General features: G+C 47.7%; 1 protein-coding gene across 2 annotated transcripts in view; it reads right to left on the reverse strand.

Moving 5' to 3' along the window:
• Nucleotides 1–18,450, reverse strand: part of LOC117365070 (protein argonaute-4) — an 85,925-nt gene extending 67,475 nt beyond the window's left edge. The window contains exon 1 of one of the 2 annotated variants that reach the window (XM_033954983.1): nucleotides 18,267–18,450. In XM_033954983.1, coding sequence (XP_033810874.1) covers nucleotides 18,267–18,360 — 94 coding nt within the window. In that variant the 5' untranslated portion in view covers nucleotides 18,361–18,450. Of the gene's footprint in view, nucleotides 1–12,090; nucleotides 12,489–18,266 lie in introns of those variants that run through there. The other variant, XM_033954984.1, reaches the window with a different exon arrangement.
• Nucleotides 18,451–18,686: the final 236 nt, after the last annotated feature.

The raw sequence follows: 18,686 nt of genomic DNA on the forward strand, positions 1-18,686 counted from the left end.
TCGATGCTTGGGCCGCTACTATTTAATATATTCATAAATGATCAAGAAACAGAGACGATGTGTGAGATAATAAAATTTGCGGACGACACCAAATTATTTAGTGGAGCTCGGACTAAAGATGACTGCGAAGAATTGCAAAGGGATCTGAACAAACTAGGGGATTGGGCGACGAGATGGCAGATGAAGTTCAACGTTGAGAAATGTAAAGTATTGCATGTGGGAAGCAGAAATCCGAGGTACAACTATACGATGGGAGGGATGTTATAGCACAGTTACTTACCGTAACAGGTGTTATCCAGGGACAGCAGGCATATATTCTCACACATGGGTGACGTCATCTACGGAGCCCCAGCGCGGACAGCTTTTCAAGCAAACTTGATTGAAGTTTCAAGTTTGCACACTGCACCACGCATGTGCTAGCCTTCTTGCCCACTAGAGGGCGCATCCCCACCTCGTGGTCCTCAGTTCCATAGCAAGCAAAGAAGCCATCCCCGGGGAGGTGGGCGGGTTGTGAGAATATATGCCTGCTGTCCCTGGATAACACCTGTTACGGTAAGTAACTGTGCTTTATCCCAGGACAAGCAGGCATGATATTCTCACACATGGGTGACCTCCAAGCTAACCAAAAAAGGGCCGGTGGGAGGATGGCAATTCATGAAAACAGGTTACGTAACACCGACTGGCCAAACCGGCCGTCGCTTCTGGACAAAGTGTCCAGACAATAGTGGGAGGTGAACGTATGAACCGAAGACCAAGTGGCAGCTTTACATATGTCCTCCATAGGAGTGGATCGGAGGAAAGCAACCGAAGCTGCCATCGCTCGGACCTTATGCCCCGTGACTCGACCCGAGAGCGGGAGACCAGCCTGAGCGTAGCAAAAGGAAATACAAGCAGCTAACCAGTTGGACAAGGTGCGCTTGGAAACAGGATGTCCCACCCGATTAGGATCAAAGGACAAAAACAATTGAGGAACCTTCCGATGAGACTTAGTACGTTGGAGATAAAAAGCCAACGCCCTCTTACAGTCAAGCGTGTGAAGCGCCGCCTCACCAGGATGAGAGTGGGGCTTCGGGAAAAATACCGGAAGAACAATGGACTGATTGAGGTGGAAATCAGACACAACCTTAGGCAAAAATTTAGGATGGGTGCGGAGAACCACCTTGTCATGATGGAACACCGTGAAAGGGGGATCCGCAACCAAAGCCTGCAGCTCGCTTATCCGACGAGCGGAGGTAAGCGCAATCAAAAAGACCACTTTCCAAGTGAGAAACTTAAGGAGAGATTTGTCTATGGGCTCAAAAGGCGGCTTCATCAGTTGAGCCAAGACCACATTAAGATCCCACACTACAGGAGGAGGTTTCAGAGGAGGATGGACATTCACAAGACCCCTCATGAAACGAGAAACCAGAGGATGTAAAGAGAGGGGACGACCCTCGAGATGTTGATGGAATGCTGCGATAGCGCTAAGATGTACTCGAATGGAAGTCGTCTTCAGACCAGAATTCGACAGATGCAACAGATATTCCAGCACCGAAGACACGGGCACCGAACTCGGGTCCAGGTGGTTCGAGAAGCACCAGGATGAAAATCTGGTCCACTTCTGGGAATAACAAAGTCTAGTCGAGACCTTCCGCGAGGCCTCCAGAATTTCCCGTACTGACTGAGAAACAGGAACCGAAGTCAAGGGGAAAGGAACCAAGCCGTCAGATGTAAAGACTGAAGATTGGGATGCAACAGCGAACCCTGACTCTGAGACAGCAGAGAGGGAAAGACAGGCAGAAGCAGAGGTTCCCGGACACTGAGTTGAAGCAGCAGGGAAAACCAGTGCTGTCTGGGCCAACGAGGCGCAATGAGAATCATAGTGGCTCCGGTTAATTTGAGATGCACCAGCGTTCTCAAGATCAGGGGAAACGGAGGGAACGCATAAAGGAACCTCCCTTCCCAGTCGAGAAGAAATGCATCGGCCTCGAGGCGTTCCCGGGAAAACATCCGAGAACAGTAGAGCGGTAGTTTGTGAGTCTCGGGTGAGGCAAACAGATCCACCTGAGGAGTCCCCCAACGGTCGAAGACCTCGCGTAGAACCCGGGAGTTCAGCGACCACTCGTGCGGCTGGAGAAGACGACTGAGCTTGTCTGCCAGACAATTCATCTCTCCCTGAATGTAAACCGCACGCAAGAAAATGTTCTGAGAGACTGCCCAAGTCCACAGGCGCAGGGCTTCCTGGCACAGAGGCCAAGAGCCCGTGCCCCCTTGTTTGTTTACATAATACATGGCCACTTGGTTGTCCGTCCTGACGAGCACTATTTGATTGCGCAGGAGATGCCCGAAAGCTCGAGCAGCCAGGTAAATAGCACGCAGCTCCAACACATTGATGTGACACCGACGGTCCGCGGCCGACCATAGGCCCTGTGTGCGAAGACCGTCGACATGTGCCCCCCACGCATACTCCGAAGAGTCCGTGGTCAGGACTGTGCGATGCGGAGGAACGCGAAAGAGCAAACCCCCGGAAAGATTGGAAGAGTTGGTCCACCAACGGAGCGAGCGTCTCAAAGAAGGAGTCACCGTTATTAGGCGAGACACCGGGTCGCGATCCTGGCGCCACTGCGAGGCCAACGTCCACTGAGGGAGCCTCAGATGCAAGCGGGCGAACGGAGTCACCTGGACCGTCGAAGCCATGTGACCCAGAAGCACCATCATGCGCTGAGCCGACACGACAGGCCTCAGCGAGATCTGCCGACCCAAGCGCAGCAGAGCCTCCAACCGAGGAGTTGGGAGGAACGCTCGGAGGAGAACCGTGTCCAGCACGGCTCCTATAAACTGCAGCGACTGAGTCGGGCACAATTGAGACTTGGGAAAGTTCACTTCGAACCCTAGACCCTGAAGAAGTGAAATAGTCTGTTGGGTCGCTGAAATAACTCCCTCCCTGGTCGGGGCTTTGATGAGCCAATCGTCCAGATAGGGAAAGACCTGCAACCCCCGGGAGCGCAGGGCAGCCGCGGCCACCACCATGCACTTCGTGAACACCCGAGGGGACGAAGCCAGGCCGAAAGGGAGGACCCGGTACTGAAGGTGCCACTCCCCCACTTGAAATCTCAAGAATTTGCGAAAGTCGGGATGCACCGGAACATGGGTATACGCTTCCTTCAAGTCCAGGGAGCACATCCAATCCCCCTCCTCCAGGAGGGGATACAGAATCGGAAGCGATAACATACGGAACTTCTCCCGGACCAGGAACTTGTTGAGCTTCCGAAGGTCCAAAATGGGGCGCAAGTCCCCGGTCTTTTTTGGGACCAAAAAGTAACGGGAGTAAAACCCCCGACCCCTCTGGTCGCAAGGAACCAGTTCGACTGCTCGGAGGCTCAACAAGGACCTGGCTTCCTCCTGGAGAAGGGCCAACTGGCTCCGATTGGGCGGGCAAGCCCCGGGAGGCATGTCCGGAGGCTGCCTGGAGAAGTTGAGCGAATAGCCCTCTGAGATGGTCCGGAGCACCCATGCGTCTGACGTAACTTCCGTCCAAGCTCGGGCAAAAGCCGAGAGTCGACCCCCGATGGGAAGGGAATGTGGCAGAGATGCGGTGAGGGCCCGCCCCCAACCGCTCATCCCGTCAAAAGGACGGCGCGGGCTTGGACGCAGCCTGCGTAGCGGGCTTGGAGGGACCTCCCCTACCCTGCTGGGGTGGTCGTCGGGGCGGAGGCCTAGAAAAGGCTGGTGTCGTCTTCTGAGGATACCGCCTCGGAGGCTGCCGAAAAGGCCTTTGTTGCGAGGCCCTAGGCTTGGGGCGGACAAGGGACGCAAGCGAACGCTCCTGATCAGACAGCCTCTTAGTCGCCGCCTCTAAGGAGTCGTCGAACAACTCCGACCCCACGCAGGGCAAATTTGCCAATCGCTCCTGCAGGTTGGAGTCCATCTCGAGGGTACGCAGCCACGCCAGGCGACGCATCGCCACCGCGCAGGCCGATACCCTCGAGGCGAGCTCAAAGGCGTCGAATACCGCATGGAAGAGGTAGAGGCGCAGCTGTGAAAGGTTCGACATAAAGGTGGCGAACCTGTCCTTGTGCGAAGCCGGGATCACCCCCTGGAATTCAGGCATGTCCTTGACCATAGACCTTAAATAGGACGAGTATGAAAAGGCATAATTAAGGACCCGCGTCGCCATGAGTGAATTAGCATAGAGGCGACGGCCAAACTTATCGAGGGTCCTACCTTCCCTCCCAGGGGGGACCGCAGCAGACACCCGAGAGGGTTGTGACCTCTTAAGGGCCGACTCCACCAGGATTGATTGGTGCGAGAGTTGCCCCTTCTCGAACCCCTTAGGCGGAATGGTCCGGTATTTCGCCTCCATCTTGGTGGGCACGACCGTGACTGTAAGAGGAGCCTCCAAGTTTTTCAGCAAGGTCTGATGTAAGACCTTGTTCAGCGGGAGGCGAGGAGATTCCCTCTGGGGAGTGGGAAGGTCCTGCTCCTCCAAATATTCCTTGGAATGGTGGGAACCCGCCGATAAGTCCACCCCTAACGCCCCCGCCATGTCATGGACGAACTTCGTAAAAGACGAAGTTCTGGCGGGAGGAGAAGGAGTCCTAGATCTCCCCGCCGAGGCAAAGGGAGAAGCCTCGCGGGAGTACCTCGGCTCCCTGGCAGATCCCGAACCCCACGAGGCACGGTCCCGTGACCTCGAGGGGGTCGGGGACCCAGCCCGCTGGAACGAGCCCCTGGGGGAACCCCCCGGGGTGCGGGGAATCGAGGTCCGTCCCTTCCGCCCCGTCGAGGAGGCACGGGAACCCTCTCTGCACGGGGACCGAAAAAGTTTTGGATTATCCATTCGGAGCTCCTCGACTCGCAAGGACTCGCCCTCGGGAGGCGATGAGCGCCCGCGTCCGCGAGGCGAGACCCGAGACCGCTTGGCTCTCCTCGGTCGGCGCCTCGCCCGAGGTCTACCCGAAGGCGAGGAGCCCCGCGAGGACCTCGAGGACGAGGTAGAGGAGATCCGCCGCACTCGGCGCAGCTTGTCCTTGGGCCTGACGCTACGCTCAGGCTGTCCCATCGAGGCCCGGTCCGAGGCCAAAGCCGAGGTCGAGGCGGCAGGTGCCTCGGCGGCCGAAGCCCCGGTACCTGAGGCCGAGGTCGCCAACTGCGGGGCAGTCGAGGCCGAGGCAGTCGAGGCCGAAGCCTGCTGCAGGTGCTCAATGGCCCCGGACAGCTCCGAGGCGATCAAAGCCCGGAGCAAGTCCTGAAACACAGGGATGGACATACCCTGGGGCAGCACCTGTCGATGCTCCACAGAGGGCGACCTCGGTCTCGAGTATTCCCTCGGGGCTATCGATTTAGACACCCTGGGCTGGGCGGAGGCAGACCCAACCGCCGATGAGGCGCCCGAGGGTGGCTTCTTGGATCCAGGAGCTGAGGAGGGAAGTGGAGACTTACCCGAGGCCTTGCTGGACGAGGCAACCTGCTTCGAGGGCACCGAGGGTCAAGGCGAGGCAGGAGGGCCCGATGTCGAGGTCGAGGTCGAGGCCGGGGCCGAAGCCGAGGCCGAGCTCGAGGCCATCCCCGTCGGGACGTCGGGAGAAAAAAGTTCCGCCATGCGGGCAATGCGACGCGTGAGAGCCCTTTTTTGAAAGGTCCCACACTTCAAACAGGAGTCGGTCGGGTGATGGGGCCCCAAGCACCGCAGACAACGCCTGTGGGGATCTGTGATCGACAACAGCCGGTCACAAGTGCCGCACTTTTTGAATCCCGTAACGGGCCGGGACATAGGCCCAAAAAGGGGCCGGGAACGAACGAGGTTCCTCGGCCGTGGCTACCGGGAGCCCCCGGAGCGCAAAAAATATAACACGTTTTTTTTTTTTTTTTTTTTTTTTGAAAATCAAAGAGAAGCAAATTAAAGAAGAGAAAAAACGCAGCGACCGCGTCGAAAAAACCTACACAGCCGCGGCGACAGAAGGCAAAAGAGCACTAAAAAATCCACAGGGCTTCTGGCTCCGCGGATGAATTAGAACTGAGGACCACGAGGTGGGGATGCGCCCTCTAGTGGGCAAGAAGGCTAGCACATGCGTGGTGCAGTGTGCAAACTTGAAACTTCAATCAAGTTTGCTTGAAAAGCTGTCCGCGCTGGGGCTCCGTAGATGACGTCACCCATGTGTGAGAATATCATGCCTGCTTGTCCTGGGATAATGACAGAGTACCCTGGAAAGGGGCTTGGGGGTAATGGTGGATATGACAATGAAGCCGACGGCACAGTGCGCAGCGGCCGCTAAGAAAGCGAATAGAATGCTAGGTATAATCAAGAAGGGTATTACAACCAGGACGAAAGAAGTTATCCTGCCGTTGTATCGGGCGATGGTGCGCCCGCATCTGGAATACTGCGTCCAATATTGGTCGCCGTACCTTAAGAAGGATATGGCGTTACTCGAGAGGGTTCAGAGGAGATAAAAGGGATGGAAAACCTTTCATACGCTGAGAGATTGGAGAAACTGGGTCTCTTTTCCCTGGAGAAGAGGAGACTTAGAGGGGATATGATAGAGACTTATAAGATCATAAAGGGCATAGAGAGAGTAGAGAGGGACAGATTCTTCAAACTTTCAAAAAATAAAAGAACAAGAGGGCATTCGGAAAAGTTGAAAGGGGACAGTCAAAACAAATGCTAGGAAGTTCTTCTTTACCCAACGTGTGGTGGACACCTGGAATGCGCTTCCAGAGGACGTAATAGGGCAGAGTACGGTACTGGGGTTTAAGAAAGGATTGGACAGTTTTCTCCTGGAAAAGGGGATAGAAGGGTATAAATAGAGGATTACTGCACAGGTCCTGGACCTGTTGGGCCGCCGCGTGAGCGGAGTGCTGGGCACGATGGACCTCGGGTCTGACCCAGCGGAGGCATTGCTTATGTTCTGTAGTCATCATACTTTAGGATCAGCAAATCTTACTTGGACAGGCAGAAGTGATCTTTGCCTTCTATCTACCGCCATCTCAAACTGAATATGGCTAAATCTGAACTCCTTATCTTTCCGCCTAAACTCATCTCTCCCCGTTCTCTATGTCTGTGGATAACACTATCCTTTGCCCTGTCTTGTCAGCTTGCAACCTGATCTTGACTCCTCTCTCCTCTTCTCTACTCAGATCCAACAAACCACCAAATCCTATTGCTTCCTCTATAATATTACCAAAATCCATCCTCTTCTCTCTGCACACACTACCAAAACCCTTATCCTTGGTCTCATCACCTTGCGCTTAGACTACTGCAATGTATTTCTCAGGCCTCCCGCGCACCCATCTCTCACCTCTTCAATCTGTTCCACGACATTCCGTGAGAGCCGCTATTCTCACATTACCCCTCTCAAGTCACTTCATTGGCTCCTCATCCATTTCTGAAGACAGTTGCAGACTTACCAGTGCATTCGCTCTGAAACCCCCCAATATCTCTCCTTATCTCCCCCATTGCTCCCACCCCCCCTTCCCCGTGATCTCTGTTCAACAGTCAACCCCTCTTATCTGTACCCTTCTCTTCCACTGCCAACTCTAGACTCCTTCCCTTCTTTTGCCACTCCATATGCCTGGAACAGGCTGCCTGAATCAATACATCATGCTCCATCCCTAGCATGATGTATTGATTCAGCTAAAAGCCCACTTTTTTGAAACTGCTGTTAACTCCTAACTCCCACTCACTGCTGTCAGATACCAATACCCACCGTATCATTTCCTCTACCATTATCTCCCCAAACCTGAAATATCCTGTCTAAATTTGATTGTAAGCTCTCCTGAGCAGAGACTGTCTATTGTATGTTAAAATATACAGCGCTGTGTACATCTTTCAGTGCTATAGAAATAATAAATAGTACTACTACTACCACCTCAAACCCATTAAAGTCTAAAAATCAGATGTTAAGAACAGAACTGCACTGTATTCTCCAACTTCCCACTTATAGGGCTGCATGTGTATACAATAGGAGACAGACTTTGATAAAACTATCAAAGAATTTTCAACTAAGATGGAGACTAGGTCACTATGACCTACTGTATGCTCCCTCTAACTGAGCACCTGAACAAATTGCTCATACATTTCTTAGTGATGGCTCCAAGGTGGTGGAATGCCCTTCACAAGGAACTAAAACTAGAAAAGGACACCAGAAAATTAAAGAAAGGGATGAAGACCATCCACTGCACAGAATATTATAGCCAATACAACAGGAGACAGTTGGCTAGTCCCCACTAGGAACATCTATAGAATAAACAGTAGGAACAGGGGATGGTAATTATAGCACAGAAACTAGATTTATCAGGAAGTTAGTACTTCCAAGACAAACATAGGTCATGATACAGACACCAAGTGCCAACTGAAGTAGGAGTATCAAAAGTACACAATATGGATGTATATATGTATATTTATAAGTTTGTATAAGAAGGTATATGAATACATTCAAGTAGGTATTTAGAAGCAGGTCAATTTTAAATAGCAAGGATGTACTGCATTTCTTAGTATATATACCTGTATGTTCCTGATGCTGTCAGAAAGAGTCATAGCCCTTTTCCAGTTTGGCTCAGAGGCTGGGGTGGCAACCACCCCTTATCCCAGTGGAACGCTGCTCAGTTGGAACAGTATACAAAAACCTATACATGCTTGAAAGCATATTTCCCTTCTGAAATGGGGACTAAATGTGATCTAGCCATGCCCGGACCTTGCATGTCAAAACACACGGAGTGTGTGCCAATGGGATTTCCGAATTTTGCAAAATGTGAACCTAGATGTTTAGGCAAGTTTCAAAACATGAATGGCCCTTGTAAAATGACCACCAATATGTACAAGATGCTACCAGTTTTAAACTGCAAAACCATGTTAACTGAAATAGTTGCAGTTCTTCACATACTGATAGGATTGTTTTACATTCATTTAGGTCATTACAAGCCAAAACCAATTTAAGAATGTCACAAGCCCCAACATGAAACCTCATATCCCACCCACCATACCTTTCTGTATTTCTATACAAATGAGTAGCGTGAGGTTCAATTAAACCTCTTTCATATCCCTGCCACCATTCCACCTATCTCATCTCTGTCACCAAAGTTGCAAATCAATCATGTTATGTTCCAAGTAGCCAGAACTTTACAATGAAACTTTTCCAGATTCTATCCATCTGACCTCTGATTTTTTGGCATTTCGGAAGTTTGTAAACCTACTTTTTTCCCGACTTGGCTTTTCAAAATTTGATTACTTTTTAACCTTGTAATTGCTTAGCTTTTTATTTTAAGACATGTGTAAGTTGTTTATTGTATGCTGTTATTTTAATAATCTGCTATGTTTTGCTTTATTATGTATGTAATGTTTTGTTTTAATTATGTATGTATCGCTATCTGCATAAATGGTTGATATGCGGGCTACAAGTGTTTTAAATAAATGAATAAATAAATCCCAATTATGCAGCAATTCAGGAAAAAAGGGCCTGTACGATAAAATCTTAACAGTTGACCATAAATTATGGCACGATATTCAAGCTCTATTTGTTCAACTGAAGGCTACAAGTATTATTTATCATTTGAATAGCACTGAAAGACGTACACAGCACTGTACATTTATAATAGACAGTCTCTGCTTGAAGAACTAACAATCTAATTTGACAGACAGGACATTTCAGGGTTGGCGAGATTATGGCAGAGGAAATGATACAGTGGATATAGGTATCTGAAAGCAGTGAAAGTACCGTAGTTAAGAATTGAAAGCAGCTTAAAAAAAGTGGGCTTTTAGCTTGGATTTGAATACTGCTAGGTATGGAGCATGACATATTGATTCAGATAGCCTGTTCAGGCATATGGAGCGGCAAGAAAGAAGGGAGGGAGTCTTGAGTTGGCAGAAGAAGAGAAGGGTACATGTCACTCCTCTTTTCAAAGAGGCTCATTGGCTCCCCGTCTCTCATCGGATACTTTATAAAATCATATTACTTACTTTCAAAATCAAACACTCACACCTACCCCTATTTCTTGATAAACTTTTAATCCCCCAAAGTTCTCCTCGTTCCTTAAGATCATCTGATCAAAAACTCCTTTTCATTCCTTCTCTAAAAGAATCCTTTTACACCAGGAATACTAACTTCGCCATAACTGCACCCACATTATGGAACTCTCTCCCCCAATTTCTTCGGGACGAAATTCAATTACCAAAATTTAAGACTATTCTTAAAACTTATCTATTTAAAGATGCCTATGCTAAATCTTAATTTTTTCCTTGTCCACTTCTTGATTTCTTTTTCAATCTAATTATCATCCTCAGAGCATATCACTCATACCAGGCACCCCCGCCCCCTGTGTTATATCCCTTCCCTCTATCTCATTTCTCCTAAGATTATGTAACTTTTTCCTAACCTTCCCACTTACCCTCACTGTCCGGATCGTCTATACGTTTTATATGTTTCTATTTTTCTCATTACTCTCTCTAAACACAATTAAATATATCTTTCTTTCCTATTTAAATTTTATTGTTAACCGGTCAGATATTTGTTTTATGATCGGGGTATAAAAAACCAATAAACTTGAAACTTGATAAGAGGGGCTTGCCCGATGAACGGAGTTCATAGGGAGGAGCATAGAGGGAAATAAGTGGAGAGAGATATTGAGGGGCTTCAGAGTGAATGCACTTATAAGTCAGTAAGAGGAGTTTGAACTGTATTTGGAAATGGATGGGGAGAGGGGTAATGAGAAGAGCGGCAGCATGTTGAACGGATTGAAGATGGGTGAGCGGTAGGCCTGAGAGAACTATGTTGCAGTAGTCTAAGCGCAAGGTGATGAGAGCGTGGATAAGAGTTTTGGTAGTGTGTTCAGAGGCTAGAGAAGTTTTACATGCCAGAAAAGCAATAATTAGTCAAGGGAACTGGGTTTGATCCCCACTGTGGCTCCCTGTGACCCTGGACAAGTCACTTAACCCTCCACTACCCTAGATAGAAAAAAAATAAGATAAGTGAGTCCACTAAGGACAACGTACCTGAATATTGTGTACACCATTTTGATTGTTCCACAGAAAAGCAGTATATAGCAAGAATCTAATTTAAAAAAATAAATCCCCATATTCACGAGCTGAAAATGAAGTCTCATAAAAATTAGAATTCAGAAACCGTGTCAAACTGTAAAACTGTTGGCACATGCAGTTATTTTTCCATCTCTTAAATACAAAATAAATGGAATTTGGGCGCCTACTCAGTCCTGCTATATCATGTAAGGGCTGACCCAGAAATCTATGTACAAAGATTATTGTACAAGACAAGAGAAATAAATTGTGAGTAGAGTGGAATGGGTAATACAAATCAGGATTTTTTTTTTTAGTCTTTCAAAAAAATATAAAAGATCTGGTCAAATGTCATGAAAATACAAAGTACAGTAGTACATTTAAAACAAATAGGGGAAAATAACTTTCACTCAATATATAACCAAGCTTTAATCGCAGCTGAGTTTAAAAGTATTTGGAAAAGTGAATAGATTTATTACAACAAGACTTGGAGGTTAATAGGGTAGAATGGACAAATGGACTCTTACTACTTATTGGGAACATTCCAGGTACTTAACCTGTTTCTAACAGTGGCCAATCCAGCTATAAGGTATGTTACAGTAGGTGTGATAATACAGCCTTCCCACAACTTCCTACTTTCATTCTAAAGGCACCAGGAAGTGGAGGAGCAGCCTAGTGGTTAGTTCAGCAGCCTGAGAACCTGGGGGAACTAGGTTCAATTCCCACTGCAGCTCATTGTGACTCTGGGTAATGTAAAGTGCTTTGATTCAAGTACCCCAGCACTGAGCACACACTTTCACTTGTGCCAGGGAAGGGTCATTTTCATTGGGCAATTTCACCAAATGGTAACCTCCCACAGGCCTTTTGAACATTACAGAAGGCGCTTAGTTACCCCGTCTGTCGTTCTGCATTGCCCCCTTCATAAAACGCCACCCACCGGGCACTAGGATGAACTTCATTCAAGCCTGGACGGGAAGCGACCTGGCCCCGCGTCCTCCTCTCTAATAGGTGGCAAGGGGCAGCCAATGGGCATCAAGCCCCGCCCCCTTTCTTCTGAGGGCTTGGGCCTGGCTCTCGGGGTCCCGTCCTCCCCCTCCCCCACTCACCTGGCCCGGGGCCCAGCGCCTCCATGCCCGCGGCGGTCCTCTCCGCGAGGCCCTTTTTCTCCGGAATAGTTGCTCCTGGGGGGGCTCCGAGCGCGAGGACGGGAGGGGGCGGCTGCGGCCGCCGCGAGGGGGAGGGCGAGGGGGAGGCGGCGGCGGCCCCGCGGCCTTCCTCCGGGGTCTCCGTCTACTCGTCCCGCGGCCCCAAACCTGCGCGAAACGGGGAGGGGAGGCGACGAAGAGGAGGGGGAGCCGCCGGCGACGACCACAGCGATCAAGCTCCGCTCACACACACACACACGGCAGGCGCGCGAGCGAACGGCGGGGAGCGCGCGCGAGAGCCACAACAGAAGGAAGGAAAGGAGCGTGCGTGTGCGCGCGAGCTCGCCCGCCTCTCACCTCCCAGGACGCAGCCGCGCGGCGCGACGTCGTCACCTGGCGAACGTCAGAGAGCGCCGCGCGCAGCCGTAGCGGCAGTTGAGGGCGGAGTTGCGAGGAAGCGCTCCTGTTCAGTGCGTGCAACCCCAGACAACAGGGCAGAGCCTGCAGCCCCGCCCAGGCCTCGCGGGACACTCGCTTAGGGTTTCCGCACATATAAATGCATCTTGTGTACAGTCGTAATAGAATGGCACGGGGCACGTTTTTCCCGTCCTCATCCGCACCAGCCTCAAACAATTGAAAATCCTAAGTAGCAACATTCTAGAGCTCAGATTGTGATGTCATAATGCCTCATTCCACCAATGCCTAAGCTCCGTCCTCGTCTGCACAAGCCTCAGACCCTTTAAAATCCTAAGTAGCAACATTGTAGAGCTCAGGTTGTGATGTCATAATGCCTCATTCCACCAATGCCTAAGCTCCGTCCTCGTCCGCACAAACCTCAAACACTTGAAAATCCTAAGTAGCAACATTCTAGAGCTGAGATTGTGATGTCATAATGCCTCTTTCCACCAATGCCTAAGCTCTGTCCTCATCCGCACAAGCCTCAAACACTTAAAATCCTAAGTAGCAACATTCTAGAGCTGAGATTATGATGTCATAATGCCTCATTCCACCAATGCCTAAGCTCTGTCCTCATCCGCACCAGCCTCAAACCCTTTAAAATCCCAAGTAGCAACATCCTAGAGTTCAGATTGTGATGTCATAATGTCACCAATGCCTAAGCTCCGCCCTCATCTGCGCAAGCCTCTAACACTTTAAAATCATAAGTATCCGAGGCTTGTGTGGTTAATGCAGAACTTAGTATTCTCAGGTCTCCTATATACCTGACTAGCTAGGTGTGACCAGAGGACTGGATTGAAAATCCTTAATTTATAAATGCCCTCATAAAAACAAAACACCAACCACACTGATTTCCTTATGCAGAGAGCCCTGACAGAATTAGTCCCATCTTTCCAATTCAGCCCCCATGCTCAAAACCAGCCCCTGGAAAATATTGTGGAACAGTACAGAAAAAATGTCAATGTTCAAAATTAATAGCATGCAAGTTACATGTATTGCTTTGAGCATTTGGACATTAAGGGGGAGAAGCCTGCCTGGTGCATACACAGCCTTTGTGTGCATGTCCAAGCAAACCAGGAACTGAAGCACACAATGGCATCATTCTGTACCTTAAAATAAGCTTTAAAAATGTTTTTACACGCTATGGAAACTAAGGACCATAAAAAAATACTTCGAACCAACATCCTTCAGATTGCTGGTGCAATCGCTGATCCTATCCCTCCTTGACTACTGTAAAATCATTTACCTGGGTATTCCAAAAAAAAAAACAAAAAACAGTAAAAAAATTGAGATTAGTACAAAACACCGCTGTTCGCTTAATCTTCGGACTGAGAAAAAAAGACCACATCAGCCCCTACTACAAAAAACTACACTAGGGTTACCAACAGAAGCGCAAATACTATTCAAATTTGCATGTATCTGTTTCAAGCAAGTCTGGGGACTAGCACCTTCCTACCTGCAAACTCACTTCGTTCTGCACAACCCCACACGAACTACCAGAAACAAAAACATCTTTGCCTATCCAAAGATCTCAGGCTGCAGATACAAATCCTTCCCGGATAGAACCTTCATGTTCCAAGCGAATAGACAACAAGTCTGGTTGCAAAACTGCATAAATGAATCCAAACTGACTTACAATGCATTCCGAAAAGCAATAAAAACCGCTCTATTCGACAAATTCATTGACTAAAACAGACCTCCCTTAAACTAAAACAAACCTCCCATAAACGCTATTCAATCTCCCAGGAAGTTCCAATTTTCATGTATCCTTTACCCATGGAACTTAAATTAGTATGTACCTTGTTTATGTAACTTTTCTATTTTAGGCTCCTTATCATTCGCTGACTGTCCAGCCTTCTTACAATGTGAACCGCCTAGAAGTCGCCTGACTATGGCGGTATAGAAAAATGAGTTATTATTTAAAAAAAAAAGTTTCACATGAAAGGCTTATATTTAAGCGCAGAAGACAGGCACCAGCGTGTGCTTTAATTTTTGGGTTTACTCTACCATGCACACGTTCATCTTTCACCACCAGCACTTAGGGGCTTGCACAGGCTTCCTTCTGCTTCCAAATAAAATAAAAACTGACGGATTGTATAGAAAGAATTATGGGAATTCCTCTCTTTAAACCCCCTAAAGCCTAGTCCAAGCTTTTTCAGCGGTAAGGCAGCGTTATTGTGAGCATTAGGAGATTGCCTCATTAACATTCATTTGACTACATATCAAAGGCAAACAGAATACTAAGAATGATTTAAGGAGATCACAAACAGATCTGAAAAGGTTATCATGCTGTTATACTGGGCCATGGTATAAGAACATAAGTAGTCGCCTCCGCCGGGGCAGACCAGAGGTCCATCCCGCCCAGCGGTCCGCTCACGCGGCGGCCCATCAGGCATATTGCCTGAGCAGCGGTCCCTGACTAATTTTATACCTACCTCTACACTTATCTCTAAACCTTCCACTCTTATCTGTACCCCTCAATCCCTTTGTCCTCCAGGAACCTATCCAGGTCTTCCTTGAAACCCTGTACTGTGCTATTTCCTATCACGGCCTCCGGAAGGGTGTTCCATGTGTCCACCACCCTCTGTGTGAAAAAGAATTTCCTTGCGTTTGTTCTAAACCTGTCCCCCTTCAATTTCATCGAGTGGCCCAGTGGTCTCAAACTCGCGGCCCGCCAGGTACTATTTTGAGGCCCTCAGTATGTTTATCATAATCACAAAAGTAAAATAAAACATTTTCTTGATCATATGTCTCTTTAGCTATAAATTACAATTTATTATAATAATTATTATTATAATTTATTATAAATTTATTTTGAAGGAATGATAAACATTTATTAGAAGTTAATATGGTCAATTTAAATGTAATGACTATTTTACTGTGTTATATTATGTATTTATTGCATTTCTTCAATAAAATGTTATAAAGTAAAGTAAATTACAATATTATTATTAAGACAGCCAAAAGGAAAGATTTATAAACTATAGAGTTTTTACCTCATGCAAAATTGTCATTTCTTTAATAAGACATTAACTATTTTTTTCTGTGGCCCTCCAAGTACCTACAAATCCAAAATGTGGCCCTGCAAAGGGTTTGAGTTTGAGACCACTGCCCCCACCTGGAATACTGCGTCCAGCACTGGTCGCCGTACATGAAGAAGGACATGAAAGGGTCTACTACTTGAAAGGGTCCAGAGAAGAGCGACAAAAATAGTTAAGAGACTGGGGGAGTTGCCGTACAATGAGAGACTAGAGAAACTGGGCCTCTTCTCCTTTGAAAAGAGTAGACAGAGGGGACTTGATCGAAACATTCAAGATACTGAAGGGAATAGACTTGGTAGATAAGAACAGGTTCTTCACCCTCTCCAAGGTAGGAATAACGAGAGGGCACTCTAAAGTTGAAAGGGGATAGATTCTGTACAAACGTAAGGAAGTTCTTCACCCAGAGAGTGGTAGAAAACTGGAACGCTCTTCTGGAGGCTGTTATAGGGGAAAGCACCCTCCAAGGATTCAAGAAAAGGTTTGATTAAGTTCCTACTGGAACAGAACATACGCAGGTAAGGCTAGATTCAAGTAGGGCACTGGTTTTTGACCTAAGGGCCGCCGCGTGAGCGGACCACTGGTCTGACCCAGTAGTGGCAAATCTTATGTTCTTATCTACCAGGCTAGAGTCCTCTGAGTTTTCTGCCCACTCTAATACAGGAACTACAGTAGTTCAGTGTTTGGTTCTGAGCATTGGCCCACCAGGGTGTGTTTTTAAAGCTCACACACTAAAAAGTTGCTAAGAGAAGACTAGTAACAATGACAACATCATTCAACATCAAAATGTAACTCAATTGACCTGTAACACGGACCTTCCATAGTTAACATGACCATTTATTTTTTCCCTCAAAATGGGACAGGACCCCCACCACCACACACACGTACCTTTTTTTAATCTCCCCAGACCCCCACTGGTACCTTTTTTTAATCCTGGCGGCTGCCTCCTGTCCTGATGTCTTCCGGCAGTGGCAGAGTGGCATGCCTGACTGGTCCTGCGCTGCTCACTGAACGGCTACAGTCAGTTCTCGCGAAAATGCTTGAGTACCTGATTGTAAAACCGCTTAGATAACCTTGATAGGCGGTTTATAAAAATCCTAATAAACTTGAAACTTAATAATTGACGGCAGCCATTCAGTGAGCGGCACAGGACTAGGCATACCGCTGTGTCACTGCCGGAAGACATCAGGACAGGAGGCAGCCGTTGGGATTAAAAAAAGGTACCGGTGTGTGGGGGGGTGGCCCGAAGCTATGCCTGGAGACAATGGGACAGGCTACCTAAAAACAGTATGGCCCTGTTCAAAACGGGACATATGGTCGCATTATCCATAGTGCACTTTATCATAATCTAGTTCTTCAGAATCATCTTGTTTGTCTCATTTTCTTCCTCTCTTTGTAATCTGAATTATTCTCACCATAGAACACAGCATTTTGGTATCTCCTCACCTTTCTTCAGGATTATGCTTGTTGAAATTTTTTTTTAAGTTTGTCACATTGTGCTTATGGTAAAGACCACTAGCCAACACAATTGGAAGTCAGTCATTCTTGACTAGACCAAGCAAAACCTAAGAACTTGGTCTTCAAAAGACACTGATAAGCTTCATTATGACATACAGTAGGAGTATAATCAACACGCCCAGAATTATATAGCGTCGGAAACAGCGCACCAGCCTGCACTACAAAAATGCTATCGTGGCTTTGTAAAAGGGGGGGGGGGAAGGGGGTATATGACAAACAACACTACACAGCACAACTACAGTACTCGAAGACAGGGACTGTAAGAATGGATGTTAATATACTTTATCTACTTTCCAAAGTTTAGATCATTAATTTCAATATAGGGAGAAGTTTAAAAGTGACCACAGTTGGAGCCTCTAGGAAGGAGATCATCAAAGCCAGAGCTCTGGAAACCCCCAGCCAGTCATGTCTCCAAACAGGGTAGGATTAACTCATCGAGGGCCCCTAGGCTCACAAGTACACTGGGCCCCTTACCCCGCCTCACCCACCATACCATGTGCCCAGGTGGAAACAGGAAGCTGCGTCAGAGGGAAGCTTTGGGCAAACAGCGCCGCTTGCAAAATTACAGTTCCCGTTGCTTTTCTTAGCTGCATTGCTTGCTTGTCTTACTTTCCATCTATGGGGAGGGGGGGCGCATTGCCAAGCGATGCTGGAGGAGCCCATCGCCATTTGGAAAAAACAATGTTGATGCCCTCCTTCATTGGGCCTCCCTGACCATTTCGGGCCCTAGGCATGTGTCTACTGGGCCTATTGGTTAATCCTGCCCTGTCTCCAAGATAACCATAATAACCAATATGATCAAGATCCATTTGCATGCATTAGAGGCTTGGTTTGTGCAAATTCCTCGTGTATGTTTTGCACATAGCCAAGAAATCTAGCTGACTATAGAGATCCTTAAGACAGCTTTAGAGAGCCCTGATCTGGCAAACTTCTATCGCGCATGTTGCCATATAGATCGATATAACAGTTCACATGGCTACTCTAAATAAATTTAAGCAACTATTTTAAACATTAAAAAAAATAGCAAATATCATTGCAATTGATTGTAAGTTAGATATATCATACTGTATGCTTATGAAAACCGAAACACTCGTTGTCTATGGAGTTACTTCTTTTGGCATTTACCTTCTTCCTCACTACAACAAATTAAACCGATACTAGAACTTGCAAGGTCTAGCAAGTGGCTATTTTCAGTTCCTCTGACTATTTCACGACCCATAGCGTTCGTCTAACAGAAAAATCCTGTCTCTTCTTTCACGTAACAAAAGAGAGAGCGAGAGAAAATGGCCAATCACTTTCCGTTGCTTTATAGCTGATTAAACTTCTTGCTACTACGGCTGCCCAGCTAAAGGTGAGCCTGGGTAATTACAGGAACGTGCAACAGCTGCATCAACTTCTAATCTAGGCGTAGGTATTCAAGGAGTTAGTTAAGCTGAGCTCATGCCCAGTAGAGGGCAGTAGCAGCACAGGCTCGTAACTCTGGCTGCTTTTAGATGAATGGAATGATAGTGAAACAAACTTGAGATGGTCTGACTTCTGCCCTAG

This window comes from Geotrypetes seraphini, chromosome 8 (assembly GCF_902459505.1).
Source record: "Geotrypetes seraphini chromosome 8, aGeoSer1.1, whole genome shotgun sequence".
NCBI lineage: Eukaryota > Metazoa > Chordata > Amphibia > Gymnophiona > Dermophiidae > Geotrypetes > Geotrypetes seraphini.